We start from the raw sequence: 17195 nt of genomic DNA, 5'->3' as shown, positions 1-17195 counted from the left end.
ATATCCCAAGAAACTAGAAACACCAATCAGAAAGGATATATGCACACCTAATGTTCATAGCAGCACAATCTGTAATAGCTAGGATTTGGAAACAGCCTAGGTGCCCGTCAGCAGATGATTGGATCAAAAAACTATGGTACATCTACACAATGGAATACTATGCTGCCATAAAAAAGAAGGAATTCTCATCATTTGCAGCAACCTGGATCGAATTGGAGAACACCATGCTGAGTGAAATAAGCCAGTCAATGAAAGAGAAATACCACATGACCTCACTCATTTATGGATAATAAAGAACATTATAAACTGATGAACCAAAGGATAGATATAGACACAGTAAAACAACAAGCAGACTATCAAATTACAGCGGGGAGGGTAGGGAGATCTGGGGGAGATAAGAGATCAACTGAAGGACTTGTGTACATGCATATAAGCACAACCAATGGACACAAAACTCTGGAAAGGAAGGGTATGTATGGGGGAGGGGGGCGGCAATGGTATATGTACACAGATAATAATTTAATAATAAATAAATAAATAAATAAATAAATATACACATTTCTGAAAAATAAAAAAATTAAAAAAAGAGTTTAGTAAGGTTGCAAGACATAAGATCAACACACAAAAACCAATTCCACTTCTATAAACTAACAACAAACAAGTGGAAACCAAAATTTTAAAACATAGTAACATTAACAATTAATCCCCCCAAAATTAATATTTAGGTACAAATCCAAAAAAATATGAACAGAAAAATATGCTTGATATTATAAAATTCCAATTAAATAGAGTAAAGAAGGACTAAATAATTGAGACAAACCGTGTTCATCAATTTAAAAAAAACAACACAATAAATGTCAATAGTCCCAAATTAACTACATATAGGTTTAATGCTATTCTATCAAAATCCTGGCAATGTATTTTATACATATAGAAAAGCTTCTTCTAAAATGTATATTAAAAGGGAAGACTCTAGAATAGCCAAATGTGAAAAATGTGAACAAAGTTAAGGAAATTATACCCAATTTCAAGACTCATATTTAACAGTAATCAAGACCGTGCAGTATTGACAGAGGACTACACACACGACTACACACACACACACACACACAAAGAATAGAAAATCCAGAACAGATTCACACCAATGTGTCCCACTGATTTTGCCAAAGGTGTAAAATAATTCACTGGAGCGAAAACCGGTTTGGCTCAATGGGGACTGAAGGGTCCCGGGTTCGATTCCGGTCAGGGGCATGTACCTTGATTGCGGGCATATCCCCGGAGGGGGTTGTGCAAGAGGTGGCTGATCAATGATTCTCTCTCATCGATGTTTCTGGCTATCTATCTCTCTCCCTTCCTCTCTGTACAAAATCAATAAAAATATATTTAAAAAAAAAATAATTCATTGGAGATGAGATAACCCCTCAGAATGGCTGAAAAAAAAATTTAATGAGAACACCAAATGCTGGTGAGGATATGGTGAAACTGGATCACTCACACACTGCTGATGAAATAGAAAAACTGGTACAGACACTCTGGCAAACTGTTCCACCATTTCTTTTAAAACTAAAAACGGCCTTGTATATCTCAGCATATGTTTGTTGGGTATTTATCCCAAAGAAAACAAAAACATATGTTTACAGAGAAACTTATTTATGAATGTTCATAGCAACTTTATTTATAACCAAAAGCTGTAAACTACCCAAACTACCCATCAACAGATGGTTAAACAAATGCGGGTAAATCCATACGGCGGAACACTACTCAGCAATGAAAATAAACCACTGAAATGCACAATTACTTGAAGGAATGTCAAGGGCATTATGTTGCGTGAAAAAAGCCAACCTCAAAAAGTTACATATTCTATAACGCCATTTGTGTAACGCTCTTGAAACAGAAACCTAACAGACATGGAGAAGAGGTTAGTGGCTGCCAGGGCCAGGGGAAAGGGAGTGAGGAGTGCTGCTGATGGGATGGAGCTTCTTTCTGGAGCTGTGAGCATGCTCTGGGATTAGAGTGGTGATGGCTGCACACTATGTGAATATACTGGTGTCTGTGTCCATGAGTTCGTTTGGTTTTTTGGCTTAATACCTTCACCTTTTCACTCAGTCCCACAGCCCCTCTCCCCTCTGACATCTGTCAGTCTGTTCTCTATCTGTGAGTCTATTTTTATTTTGTTTTTGTTATTTTGTTCATTAGATTCCATATATAAGTGAAATCATAGGGTCCTTGTCTTTCTGTCTTATTTCAGTTAGTGTAATGCTCTCCAGTCCATCCATGCTGTCGCAGAGGGCTACACTTCCTTATGCAGAGCCAAGTAGTAGTCCATTGTGTAAATGTACACAGCTTTTTATCCATCAGCTGCTGATGGGCACCTGGACTGCTTCCAGAGCTTGGCTATTGTGAATAACGTTGCAATGAACATAGGGATGCGTATATTCTTTGGAATTAATGTTTTAGGCTTCTTCGGATATATTCCCAGAAGTGGAATCGCTGCGTCATAGGCACTTCCATTTTAAATTTTTTTTTTTTTTTTTTAATAACTCCACACTGCTTTCCACAGTGGCTGCACCAAATAGGATTGGAGATAGAAATTTTGAACATATTTCATCTCGTCTTTAAAGCAGGTCGCTTCATGGGGAATTTTTCAAACTACAAATCAACTTACTGGTTTCAACCATCATTTTTCTTAGAGTAAATAGAACCATATATTGGGTCGGCAACTAAGTAATTGCGGATTTTTTAAAGAAAATCAAAGACAATTTTTTCATGGAACTAAATAACTTTATTCTGTAATGTATTGCCCATTTTGATCAATGACCTTTTGCCATCTTTCAGGCAGCATCATAATCCCACGTTCAAAAAACTTCTGGTTTTTATTAGCAAAAAACTGAATCAGGTACGATTTGACATCATCATCATTATTCAAATTTTTACCATTCAAGGAGTTTTGTAAAGATCGAAACAAAAAGTAATCAGATGGTGCAAGGTCAGGACTATATGGTGGATGTGGCAAAACATCCCAACCAAGCTCCATTAATTTTTGCCGAGTGACCAAAGATGTGTGTGGCCTTGCATTGTCATGATGGAATACAACACCTTTTCGATTTGTCAATTCGGGCCGCTTTTCTTCAACTGCATTGTTTAATTTCGTTAGTTGTTCAATGTAGACATCAGAATTGATCGTTCGGTTGGGTGGTAAGAGTTCAAAGTAGACAATTCCTTTGTAATCCCACCAAACTGATAACAAAACCTTCTTTTGATGAATATCAGCTTTTGATGTTGTTTGAGTTGGTTCACCTGGCCTGCTCCACGATCTTTTCTGCTTGATATTGTTGTAAACAACCCATTTTTCATCGCCAGTTATCAGTCGTTTTAAAAATGGATCATTTTCATTACGTTTCTTTAGCAAATCGCAGCTGCTAATGCGTTGCGTTAACTGTGATTCTTTCAGTTCGCGAGGAACCCATGTATCGAGTTTTTGAACATAGCCAAGTTGTTTTAAGTGATTTTCAATGCATGTATGTGATACATGAAGCTTCTCTGCAATCTCACGTGTTGTACTGTGACAGTCCGAATTGGTTATTGCTTTGATTAGGGCGTCATCAACTTCAACTGGACGACCAGAGCGTTTTTCATCTTTGAGTGAAAAATCACCAGAACGAAATTTGGCAAACCAATTTTGACACTGCCGTTCTTTTAAGGCTTCGTCACCATAAACAGCACATAACTTTTTATGAGCTTGCGATGCGTTTTCCCTTTGCGGAAATAAAAAAGCAAAATATGACGAAAATGTTCCTTTTGATTTTCCATTTTTCAACGAACGCCAAACGAAAACTACAAAACAGGTCAAAAAACTTTTTTTACTGATTAACAGCTGAATAGCCAACTATCAATAACAAAATGTGTTTTACATTTGTACTACGTCTGCAAACCTAAAAATTCAACTGAAGCCATATATGTGTGAAACCCGCAATTACTTAGCTGCCGACCCAATAGAACACATCAGTATGCACTGCACATACATAATAAAAGAAAATGTATCTCTTAAAAATGGTTTACTCAAGGTGTGAAAGCTACTGCACCAATGCCTTCTAATAAGCATCATCCTGATGTGAAGATTATATAAAGCAATTTCTAATAAAACATCCTAATTCAAGCTTTCACTGTTTTACACTGTTGTGCATTTCAATGCACCATTTCCCTACATGCCCACTTCTTACACTCTTCTGTCCTCTATAGTTAGTTAACTGCAGGATTAGCGTACATTATACAACAGAACGGATTAATGCACAAAAATATGAATTCCCTTTATCCCGAAATCCTTCAAATTGGGTAACTTCATCTCTTGAGACAGGAAATGAGATGCCCAAAAGCATGATGGAGACTAAAAATCTTTCGGAGTCTCTCTCTACTTTAGTACACCCAGGTGTTTAAAAGAAAAAGTAAAGCCCTAGCTGGTTTGGCTCAGTGGATAGAGCATCAGCCTGTGGACTGAAGGGTCCTGGGTTGATTCCAGTCAAAGACACATGAGAACACCAAATGCCGGGATGGAGGCTCGATCCCCAGTAGCGGTTTTACAGAAGGCAGCCGATCAATGATTCTCCCTCATCATGGATGTTTCTATCTCTCCCTCTCACTTCCTCTCTGAAATCAATAAAAATATATATTTTCTAAAATAAGAAAGTAAAAAAAGGATATTATTCCTATCAAATGAACCAAATTATTTGAAGATATTTTCTCCCAAAATTTTAACCTGCCATCACTATAGCAGATACACATTCTAAAGATTCTGTTTTTAAGTATTTTTTAAAATATATTTTTATTGATTTCAGATAGGAAGGGAAAGGGAGAGAGAGATAGAAACATCCACAATGAGAGAGAATCACTGATCAGCTGCCTCCTGCACGCCCCCCACTGGGAATCGAGCCCACAACCCGGGCATGTGCCCTTGACCTGAATCGAACCCAGGACCCTTCAGTCCCCAGGCTGACAATCTATCCACTGAGTAAAACCAGCTAGTGCCTAAGTATTTTTTTTTTTTTTTTAGTAAGGTTTTACATTTACTAAAGAGCTAGCTTAGAATGTTCATTATGAAAGATGACTAAAGCATTGTCACCTGAACCATGGAACATACGGGAATTTACAAGTTTGTAAACCCTTTTCTAAATAAGGCCTCTTGTCAGTCATGTTCAACTGGAGAAACAGCTGTAAGAACAGTCATCATAAAAGGCATGCTATTCTGTCCATACAGAGATGGAAATAAAGACACGTGGCCATATGCTTTGAGTAAGTAAGTATTCAATCAGCCGGATGGTTTTGCAATGAATCATCCCTTTCTCTCCTGTTCACTCGGGTGATCTCCTATCTCGGTAGATGGTAACTCATTCTTCCAGATGCTCCAGCCAAAAATCTTCAGATCTTCTCACATCTCATCCAACCACACATCTCTAATTTTGAAATATGTCGTATCCAGCATCTGACTGCTTCTCACCCCGTCTACGACTGCGTCTCTCCCCTGGTAACCTCCTTCCACCCCTAAACCCTTACAACACCATTCTCCACCTACGGCCCACGTTATCCTGATCTGTTTAAAACTCCCCTTTATCCCTGGCAGGGCCCCCACCCCACCCCCCGCCCCTTTCCCTGCTTTATTTCTGTCCTTCACCGCTAGGTGTTAAACTCCAAAAAAGCAGGGATTTCTCTCCGTTTCACTGCTTATCTCTAGCCATCCAGAACAGTGCCTGACACAAAAGTTCAATATTTGTTGAACGAATTAATCAATCAAGTAGTGGCATATGTTTTCAAGGAAAAAATAGTTGCCTGCTTGGGCCAGAGCAAACACAAAAGCAGCCCAGTGTGATGGGCATTTCCTCACGATCACCGTGAGTGCTAACAAGTATTGAACATTGGCTCATTGTGCCGAGTGCTATGCTGAGCACTCTCTCTACTTGTGCTGCTTTTTTCCGTCTGATCCTCACAATCATCTCATGAGTTAGGTATTATTGATCTTACAAAGCAATGCAAGAAGAGCAATGTAAGCAAGTGGAAGACTGAGGTCATGCATTAGTAAGAGGCAGGGAAGGGCCTAGAAACCAGAACTGCATGGTGTTTCAACACCGGTGCTCTTAACTGGCAGGCAGCTGCCCTTTAGGTTAAAGCTAACACTTATTAACCGAATGCCATGTGTCAGGTTAAATTATTTACTTGAAATGTCTTATTTAACTACTTTAATTTTTTAGTTGCCTATCCACCAAACAGTTTCCCCTTATTTTTAAACAACAAAACTTTCACCTAAATTTGTCTGAAGTCATAATGTGCCCAGCTAAAATAAAAGGCCTCATTTCACAGCCCCCTTGCAAAGGGCCCGATGACACAGTTTTGGCCAATGGCAGAAAGGGAAGCCACTGAGTAAAGCCTCCAGAAAGAAAGGCCTGTGAAAGGGTGCCAACTGAGTTGTCACGTGCCTTTGTCCTTTTGCCATACCCTTCCAGCCGAACACAGGCACGTGGTGTAGAGGTGGGACAATTATCTCGAGAATGAGAGTCATGCGCTAAGTGCAGTGGAGTGAAAACTAGGAGCCTGGGTGTCGGATGGCACCTCGGCTGCCACTCCAGTGTTCTTGTTATACAATGGGGGGAAGTATTTTATTAAGCTACTATTATTTGTTTTCCACTACATGCAGCCAACTGCAATCCCTGTTGGTACAAGCCTATGAGGTTGTTGGCCCAAAGCTGGCCTTATTAAAAAACGTTGCCATAATTAAGTCTCCCAATCCTGGGAAGAAAATACACTCGCCATTGCTTAAGCATCACTGTTGACAGAGCAAATGTCTTTCACACTTATGCAGGGGGCTAGAGTGAAATCCTGAAATCTGCATTTGGAAATCACTACGTTAGACATCAAAATGTGTGGCTACTGAACACCTGGTCAGAATTCTACACAATCATAGGGTTTAGAAAGGAGCTCAAAAACAGAATAGATGCATGATTTGTAGTGAGAATAATACTAACGTATGTTACAAGTAAGTATACTTAAAGAAATGAAAATCTTATAAAAAAAATGTTTAAGATACTAAAATTCTTTAAAAGGAAGTCCTTTGAATTCTGAATCTGTATGTTTTTATTTTGTTTTAATTAAGAAATTTTATTTTCTAGATTGATTCAAAAAAAAAAAAAAAAAAAAAAAAAAAAAGAAATTTTATTTTCTCTATAGAATTTTGCCAGAAAAGGAGAGAACAAAACAGAAATATTAACCTCACAAACATTATAGTACTAAGCAGCACACACACAAAAAAATTACAGTTCAAGTAAATATAATGTGCTTTGGTAAGAAAGACATTATACCATCTATGTGTGTGTGTGTGTGTGTGTGTGTGTATATATATATATATATATATAAAAGGCTAATATATATATACATATATACAGCAAGTGGTGGACATGATATGCACTACAGGCTAATATGCAAAGTGTCCCCACGGGAGTTCGACCGGGAGTTCTATCGCTCACTATGACGTGCGTTGACCACCAGGGGCAGTGCGGAATGAAGGGAGGCCCCGGCCAGCAGCCAGAAGGTCCCAATCAGCCCTGATCACTGGCCAGTCCTAGGGACTCTACCCGTGCACAAACTTTGTGCACCAGGCCTCTAATTTCCTTATAATACAATCCCTTGAAAACAAAAAATTCAAATTAACCTCCCCCTCCCCAAGCTTTATCTTTTCTGGACTCCAAACATTTGTTTCCCGAAAATAACTTGAGTGCAGTCTGAAGAAATCAAAGAATTTATTTTGAAGACCACAGCTTATTACAAAATCCTGTATTTCAAACATTTGAGTGCAGAAGGAACGTTAGAATAAGAATACACTGCTTTATTGAGCCTTGCTAATTGCACCAGTACTAGGCTGTCGTTGGAGGAAAATCTTTTTTTCCTCTCTGTTGGGAAGATAGGTGAGAGTGGATGAGGAGTGGAGTGGCAGGAACTTACTAATGAGAGGGAGAACACTATAAAAATAGTATACACGGAAGAGAACAAATCCTACTACAGCCGAGAAGGTTATCAACAAAATATCTGCTCCTGCCAGATGCTTTCATTGTAAGAATATTCCTTTAATCTGTCAAACTCTGACCATCACCTTCCAGTTTATAGCCAAAAACTAATCAAATACAGGTGCAGGAACAAGGACCCTGAAAGAGGAAAAGGAGAGCTGGACACCAGTCCTGCCTTAGCCACTGATTAGCTCTCTGACTCCACACAAGTCATTCTGCCTTTCTACGTCTCAGTGTTTTCATCCATAAAACAAAATGACTCACCTAACCTCACACCATCCAGAAAAATTAACCCAAATGCACCAGAGGCCTAAATCATTTCATATGTGATTCTCTGTGTTTGGTTTATTTGGCATGATGTTTTTTTGAGGTTCATTCATGTTGTAGCCGGTTGCATATATTATATTCCCTTTTTTTTTTCAGACACCACTTGATGAACATGGGGTATCTGCTTGCTTTTTTTTTTAATGTTTTGATGTTGGGATTAGTAAAGATTTCTTAGCTACAACACCAAAAAAGCACAATCAATAAAAGAAAGAAGTGATAAATTAAACTTGTATCAAAATTCAAAACTTCAGTATTTTTTAAAATGTTTTTATTGATTGGAAAGAGAGAGAGAAACATCTCCCACACACACCCAGACTGGGTACCAAACCTGAAACCCAGGCATGTGACCTAACCAGGAATTGAATCATGACCTCCTGGTTCACAGGTCCCCTCATCCACTGAACAACACTAGTTGGGCAACTTTTGTATTTTCAAAGACACCATTAAGAAAGTGAAAAGGCCGGGACCGGTTTGGCTCAGTGGGTAGAGCGTCGGCCTGCGGACTGAAAGGTCCTGGGTTCGATTCCGGTTGGGGGCATGTGCCTTGGTTGCGGGCACATTCCCGGGTGGGGGTGTGCAGGAGGCGGCTGGTCGATGTTTCTCTCTCATCGATGTTTCTAGCTCTCTGTCCCTCTCAATTCCTCTCTGTGTAAAGTCAATAAAATATATAAAAAAAAAAAAAAAAAAAAAGAAAGTGAAAAGACAGCCGAGACCGGTTTGGCTCAATAGATAGAGCGTCGGCTTGGGGACTGAAAGGTCCCGGGTTTGATTCCGGTCAAGGGCATGTACCTTGGTTGCGGGCACATCCCCAGTATGGGGTGTGCAAGAGGCAGCTGGTCGATGACTCTCTCTCTCATCGATGTTTCTAGCTCTCTATCTCTCTCCCTTCCTCTCTGTACAAAATCAATAAAATATATTTAAAAAAAAAAAAAAGAAAGAAAGAAAGTGAAAAGACAGGCTACAAACTGGAAGAAGAAAAAATAAATAAATAAATAAATAAATAAATAAATAAATAAATATTTTTTAAAATATATTTTACCTACTTTTCACAGAGAGGAAGGGAGAAGGATAGAGAGCTAGAAACATCGATAAGAGAGAAACACCAACCAGCTGCCTCCTGCACACCCCGCACTGGGAATGTGCCTGCAACCCAGGCACATGCCCCTGACCAGAATCGAACCTGGGACCCCTCAGTCCGAAAGCCAACGCTCCATCCACTGAGCCAAACCGGCCTCAGCTGGGAGAAAATATTTTAAATCACGTATCAGGTTATGAAGTATTCAAATCCAGAATGGATACACAGACTAACGCCTATAGCTCAATAAGAACAGAAACCAAAGCACAAAAATTTCAGCAAAGATATATGGAAAGCTAATAAACAAGCACATGAAAAGATGCTCAACATCATTAGTCATCAGGGAAACGCAAAAAAACACAATGAGATTTCACTTTGCACCCATTAGAATGGCTACAATCAAAATGACAAACAAATGCTGGAAATAGGAACCTTCATAATCACTAATGGGAATGTAAATGGAACAGTCACTTCACCTTCTGATCCAGCAATTCCACTCAAGAAAAATGAAATATGTTCACAGGAAGATCTGATGTGAATGCTCACAGCCAAAAAACAGAAGCCCAATGTCCAGCAAGTGGTAAAAGGAGGGTGGTGTACATCAGTGTTTCCCAACCTTCTCTCATGATGAGAATCACCTGGTGGAGTTGTTAAAACACAGATTCCTGAATCCCAACTAAGAAGTGCTAAACTAGAATTTTTGGGAACATATAGGTAAAATTGTATACTTAACTAGTGCTCTAAGACAGATTTTATATACAGAGCACTAAGTTAGGTATGCAATTTTACCTATATGTTCTCAAAAATTCTAGTTTAGCACTTCTTAGTTGGGATTCAGGAATCTGTGTTTTAACAACTCCACCAGGTGATTCTCATCATGAGAGAAGGTTGGGAAACACTGGTGTACATGATATGAGTAAACCTCAAAAAAACATTATGTCAAATTAAAAAAACCAAACACAAAGAATCCCATGTTATATGATCATTTTTATATGGAAATCCAGAAAAGGCAAATATGGAGAGACAGAAAGATTTGTGGTTGCCTGAAGCGAGGGGATGAGAGGGGGAGACAGGGAGTGACTACAAATGGACATGAGGCATCATTTTGGAATGATAAAAATGTCCTAAAATTGGATTGGAGTGATGAATGAACAACTCTGTAAGTTTACTAAAAACCTATAGAACAATAAGGTTAAAACTGGTGGATTTTATGGTATATAACTTATACCTCCATAAAATTGTTTTTGAAAATGAAAAATACTATGCTAAATGAAAGAAGCCAAACACAAAAGATCACATGTTATATGATCTCATTTATATGAAATGTCCAAAAAAAGCAAATCTATAGAGACAGAAAGGAGATTTGTGGCTGCCAGGGGCTGGGAGTGGGAGCAGGAATTAACTGTAACAGGCACAAGGGATCTCAGTGAGGTGATGAGAATATTCTAAACCTGGATTATGCTGATTGGTACACAACACAGTAAATTTACTAAAAATCACTGCATTTTATACTTAAAAATGGCTGAATTTTATGGTACTAAATTATACCTCAGTAAAATTATTTTAAAAAAATAAGGTGGTCAAATCGTAACATTGGCATTCTTTTTCTTTTTAAAAAAAAATATATTTCACTGATTTTTATTACAGAGAGGAAGGGAGAAGGATAGAGAGTTAAAACATCGATGAGAGAGAAACATCCATCAGCCTCCTGCACACCTCCCACTGGGGATGTGCCTGAAACCAAGGCACATGCCCTTGACCGAAATCGAACCTGGGACCTTTCAGTCTGCACTATCCACTGAGCCAAACCGGTTAGGGCAACATTGGCATTCTTAACCTTTGATCCATGAACCACTTTGAGAATGAGATCAAGAGTAACCCTACCACAGAGGGCTGGGACTCCCCTTTCTCCACTCCTGAACACCCTATTAGTCTCCCAATTTCTACTCTGATGCCACCTCAATAGCAAAGGCATCAAGAATGACCCCAAACATCCTCTTCACCCTAAAAAGATGTTCACCCAACACGAAAGCAAAAACTCCTCTTCTAAAACGATCATAGGGATGCTTTTCTTGGTTTTCAGACACTACTTTGGAATCTCCCCCTTAGTCCCTTTCTTCGGTATGAAACGCTGAGGGGCCCAGAGCAATCCATCAAGACAGAGACCTAGCTAGCTAGCTGGCTGTCCTAAGAACCAACCAGTACATGTCAAGACACAGCACGTAAGGAGCACACGGGCCCATGGAGTGGCTTAAGGGGAAAAATGTGATGTCTTTCAGACAAAACGTAGCCCAGATTTGTTTTGAAACAAGAGGCAAGTGCAAAAAAAGAAATATGACAAAGTTTCTCTACAACGCAGATACAGTACAATAAACACTCCCACCCCCGTGACAGCTAGTGAGTGTTCAGCCGGTCTCTGTTATAAAACTAATTTTAGGACAGGGTGCTGATGGAGCAGAGGCCACCACCTCCTTCCTTCAAGAACAGGGGTCTGCTCGGGTTGGTTGAACCGAGTTTCTGTTTAAGGACACCCACACCTTTTTTTTATTTTATTTCTAAAGTCACTGGATTATTGCTTTCCAACAAATACTTCCCTCAGCATCCCCGGTCCCTCTCCTCCCCCAGCACACGTGCCTCTCTGAGCATTACAATCTCCATGCAAGTTGTGTGCTATGCCAACTGGTATTCCTGGACTCCTTTCAAATCCACTCCGCACGCAACAGCCAGACCCACGAGATGTCGTGTCCCTGCTTGAGGCACTCCAGTAACACTTAAAATTCCAAAATCCTTACCAAGGCTGGGAGGGTCCCTAAGATCCGGCCTCTGCCTTCCCTTTCTTTCTGCCCTTCAGCTCCTCAAGTGCATCCAGCGGGTTCCCCTCCTCGGAAACTTTGCATTTTCTCCTCCCTCCGTAGGGAAAATCTTCCCTAACTCTTCAGCTTCCTCCTCATCCTTCAGTGCTCAGCTTCAATGACTCAGAAAAGGTTTTTTGTGGGGGGTTTTCCCCCTTGCAATCACCCTAAGGAGGTCTCCAGGTTATTCCTTATCAGAACATCTCATTTCCTAGCACTTGCCAAAGCCTGTAATTGTTTTTCATTTGCCTACTTATTTCACAGTCTACCTCCCGAAATAGAAAGTCAGTGTCCCAAGCAGTAGGAAGCTGTGTCCACACGTTGCTCAGAACCGGTACCTGCAGCTTCGTCTGAAGAGGATCCCCCCCACCCAGCTCCACCCCGGCCAATGCCTGGCATTTCGTGGGCATTTCCTCCGATGCGGGAAGGAACCAAAGCGCCCCGTCCCACAATCCCCCAAAGAGGTGGCCGTGTCTCCACTCCGATATCCCATTTCTTTGTACAGCCCTGACAAGCCTGCACTCTTCTTTCTCTCCAGGAGACATCGGGGGCTCAGGTTCACATATCGATCGCGACGTCAGTCTTCCCTGAGCCCCTCAAACCCACCCGCCCCCGCCCCGCAGGCGCGTCTCTCACTCAGTGTCCCCTCCCGCGCCGCACACACCCGGAGCCTCACCCACGCGCCCTGCAGCCCCGCGGGCCCCACGCGTGCCCATTCATCTGTGTGAGCCCTGCGCTCCCGAGCTCCCGGCTGGTCCCCAGGACCCCGCGGGTCTGTCTCCGCGATCCCTCCCGCGTGTCCCCCGCTGCCCGGAGCGGTGCCTCCCGGCTCAGCGGCGCCAGCTCTCACCGATCACCTCCTGCAGCTCGTAATCGTCCCTGTTGATGGACCAGGGCAGGGCGCTCGAGTCCTCGGTCATGTCGGCGGCTCAGCTTTCTGATCCTCCCGCAAACTCGCTGTCCTCTCTCCTTGCCTCGCCTCGCCTCTCCCCACCCCCAACCGCTGCCGCCGCGACCCCACCAATCTCCTCGAGAAGCAGGTCCGAAGGGCGCCTGGGTGCGGGGTCACCCGGCGGCGGAGCGGCGGAGCGGCGGGGGGCTCGAAGCGCCGGCGGGATCTCGCCTCCTGCTCCCCTGCGTCCGGCACGCCCCGGTCCGGTCCAAGTCCCGGCCTGGGCCTCCGCTGCAGCAGCCACCGGAGCTTCGCCTGGGCCCGGCCCCTCCGTCCCGCCCTCCACCCCGGCCCCACGCACGGGCCAAACTTTCCCTTCACCTGCCGACACGCAGCGCGCTGACGTCACCGCGCCGGTCACGCCCCGCCTATGCCACGCCCCCCACTTCCGCCATACCAAGTGTGGCTGACTTAGCAGCGAGCGAGCAAGGAGCCTGAGAAGATGGAAGTTGGCAGTGATAAGGAAGGGATGTTTAGGAAGGAGTCCAGTGAGGACACCGGAGAGGCAGAGAAGGCCCCAAAGTAGCACAGACGAGGTAGCCACACTAAGCATGGCGGCCAAAGGTGTCCAAGGGGAGAGGCGGAGCCACTTCGAGCGGCGGGGGGCACGTTGCCGTCTCCGTCGTCGCAGTCATTGGTTTGTTTGAGAAGGAATCAGAAAGCTGATAGGCGAGTATGGACATCAGTCATACGTTAGTCCCGCCCCCATGCTCTCGGCGCGCTGCTCTGCGCCGGGGCTCCAGTCCCTCGAGACCGCTGTACATACTCAGCTCCCGGCCGGTCTCCGAGCGACGTCACGGCGTAACCGTCACACCCTCGAGACGTGCCAACGGCTCCGCTGGGTGTGGAGAAGCCCCGGGGAGCCGCAGGGTGGGGTAGCCTCGGGCTCTGGAAATGCGCCAACTAGGACAAAGGCCCGGGCCACGTATGGACTGGAACTGGAAGCTTGTCCCATGACGACACTTTTTTCCAGGAGGAAGTTCTCTCCACGTTAACCCGTGGCGGTTCTCAGCCACCTTATTGGGCCGGGAGCGAGTTCTCTCCATTCTCCACTCTGGGTCTGGAGTTCAAAAGAGCATCTGACTTGGGGGCTTCTGAAAGTTGGAGTTTCTTCCCCCCACCTTCCCCTTAAGCATCTTGGGCCATGAAACCAGTGAGATTTGGCCCATCTTCCAAGGGCTTTGCCTTTGGTGTGACCTCACTGAACTCGTTCTCTGGGGTTGACCGCTTAGGCCCACTGGGGAGATTAACAAGGTGACAAACGCGTTTGGTAAAATGGAAACGAAGGTACCAACCGCCAGGCTGGCGTGGCTCAGTGGTTGTGCATGGACCTATGAACCGGGAAGCCAGGACACATGTCAGGGTTGCGGGGCCCCTCATCACTGATGTTTAAAAATCTATTTTAAAAGGCATCAATATGCGTTGGGTTAGGTGCAAAACTGTTCTCAGCTGATCATCCTTCAGACCAATTGTAGTCCTTGGAGAAGACCCTCCCTGGGCCTGGGCCCTGCGCTCTGCTGTGGCGGCAGGTCCCCTGACCATCGCTAGGAACTGTGGGAATGGAGCTGGTAGCAGGTTTCTGATTGGTTGGTGTAATTGGACATTTTATGGATGTGGTGGCATTTGTACCAGAACCTGCAAAGATAACATGATTCCAACAGGTGGAAATTGAGAGGATAAGTTGTCAGGTCTGAAAGCACAGCAGAAACCTTGCTGCAGACACAGGTGTCAGCCTTTACTACTGTCACCTTTTCTACTGTCATGTGTTATGGAGTTTGGAGAAAAGCGGAGAAGGAACCAGCCACGCAAAGAATTTTAAACGGGGTATAAAGGGGTTTTAGACACTTATTAGTAAGCTCATTCTTGTTAGGCTGCTGATCCTTGTATATGGCTCCCTCGGTAATCTTTTGGGAAAGGGGGGAAAGAGAAGGTAGGGTGATTCTGGAACCCTGGCCCTAATATTAAAATACCCCCAAATCTTGCCCAGGCCGGTTGCTCAGTGGTTAGAATATCAACCCATGCACCAAAACTCACAGGTTTGATTCCCGGTTAAAGGGCACATACCTTGGTTGCAGGCACATGTGGGAGGTAACCAATCTATGGATCTCTCTCACATTGACCTCTCCCTCTCTCTCTCTCTCTCTCTCTCTCTCTCTCTCTCTCTCTCTCTCCCTCCCTCCCTCCCTCCCTCCCCACCCTTCACCCTCCACCCTCCACACCCCTCCTGTTTTCCACTCTTATCTAAAAAGCAATGAAAAAATATCCTCGGGTGATAATTTAAAAAAACAAACACTACCAAATCTTATCTGGGTTTTAAGTAGGTTTATTTTCCTTTGGAGAGGGACCTTGTTTTTCAGGACATTTTCAAAGGAGTCCTTGTCTTAGTTCAGGTTCCTCCCAAAATCAGGCTCTGAACCAGGACTGAGATACCCGTGGTTGGTTTAAGAGGTGACTCCAAGAGGCGCTCTGAAGGAGTGAGACAGGAGAGGAAGGGCAGTCCTTAAAGGGCACATTAGTGAGGGCTTCCTGTGTGGGCTCAGTCCTGCTGTGAACTGTCTGAGAAACTGAACACACGTCAGCATTGCCCCATTAACAGGCAAGAAAGCTGAGGCACTTGCCGGCCAACTCTTCTCCCTCTTTAGCGGGTCAGTGCTCCTGCACCTCTGCCCAGCTCCCAGTGGGGGAGGGCACACTCCCAAAGCCAGAGAAAGCACTTAGGCCAGAGCCACAGGCAGTCCTCTCATGAACCAGAACTCTCTGAAAGCTAACTTCCGAATAGGAGGCCCGAAAGACAGGCACAGCCTAGACAGCATCTACCACAGTGTGCAAAACAGAGAGAGTACAGCCAGGCTTCCCTTTCTTTGTTGCTTTGAAGCAACTTATCTGTGTTGTGCTTTGCTTTTGGCACCTTGGGGGGGTGGGCGGGGGGAGAGGACTGATTTCAATGATGCCTTGATGTGGTAATTACAGCTGAAATCATTTGAGTCTTATAGGCTCCATCAATGGAAGTTTTGAAGTATAGAAATTAATGTGCACCCTATGAGAAACCTGAATATAAAGAAAAGCAAAATTGTCAGTTTCTGTCATAAGCTGATTTTCTCAGCAGTTCCGTGTCGGTTCCCCTCTCTATCCCTTATCACATGTCAGATGGAGTATAATGTCATCTCTTGTTATGAGAGGGACAACTCCCATGCCTCACATAGGTGTGCTTCCTGGCTAGTGCCAGGCACATATGATTAAACTAGAGGCCCAGTGCCCAAAATTCATGCATGGGGGATGTGTATGTGTCCCTTAGCCCAGCCTGCACCCTCTCCAATCTGGGATCCCTCTCACAATCCAGGACTGCTGGCTCCCAACCGCTCACCTGCCTGCCTGCTTGATTGCCCCTAAGCGCTTCTGCCTGCCAGCCTGATCACACCCTAACCACTCCCCTGTCAGCCTGATCAATGCCTAACTGCTCCCCTGCCAGCCTGATTCCCCCTCAACTGCCCTCCCCTGCAGGCCTGGTCCCCCCCAACTGCCCTCCCCTGCTGGCCTGATCACCCACAACTGCCCCCCCCTGCAGGCCATCTTGTGTGGCCATGTTGTGCATTGGAGTGATGGTCAATTTGCATATAACGTCTTTGTTATATAGGATAGATGGAGTGTGAAAGTAGAGGAGATGTGAACAAGTTAGGAGTCTAGGGGCCTGATGAAAAGCTGATACCTTGAGACCCAGGAAATGGATGTCCAAAGTGGCAGATGCTCAGAATCTAAGTGAGCAAAGCAATTAAGGTAAACAAGATAAATTAGATTTTCTGCATTATTTTGGTCATCATAACAAATTACCATAGGCTGGGTGGCTTAAACCACAAGCATTTTTTTCCTCACAGTTCTGGAGTCTGGGAAGTCTAAATATCTAGCTGCTGGCAGATCTGGTTTGTAGACAATTGTTTTCTCTTTGC

At 43.8% G+C, this 17195-nt stretch overlaps 1 protein-coding gene across 1 annotated transcript in view; it reads right to left on the bottom strand.

Moving 5' to 3' along the window:
* OXSR1 (oxidative stress responsive kinase 1) overlaps positions 1-13596 on the bottom strand; it is a 74079-nt gene extending 60483 nt beyond the window's left edge. Inside the window, exon 1 of the mRNA XM_084902822.1 lies at positions 13150-13596. Coding sequence (XP_084758948.1) covers positions 13150-13219 — 70 coding nt within the window. The 5' untranslated portion in view covers positions 13220-13596. The remainder of the gene's footprint in view (positions 1-13149) is intronic.
* Positions 13597-17195: the final 3599 nt, after the last annotated feature.

The sequence above is a fragment of the Pipistrellus hanaki genome, assembly GCF_964339955.1.
Source record: "Pipistrellus hanaki genome assembly, chromosome: 13".
NCBI classification, from domain to species: domain Eukaryota; kingdom Metazoa; phylum Chordata; class Mammalia; order Chiroptera; family Vespertilionidae; genus Pipistrellus; species Pipistrellus hanaki.
The sequence above is the reverse complement of the archived record's forward strand: the minus strand, read 5'-3'. Positions and strand labels throughout refer to the sequence as shown.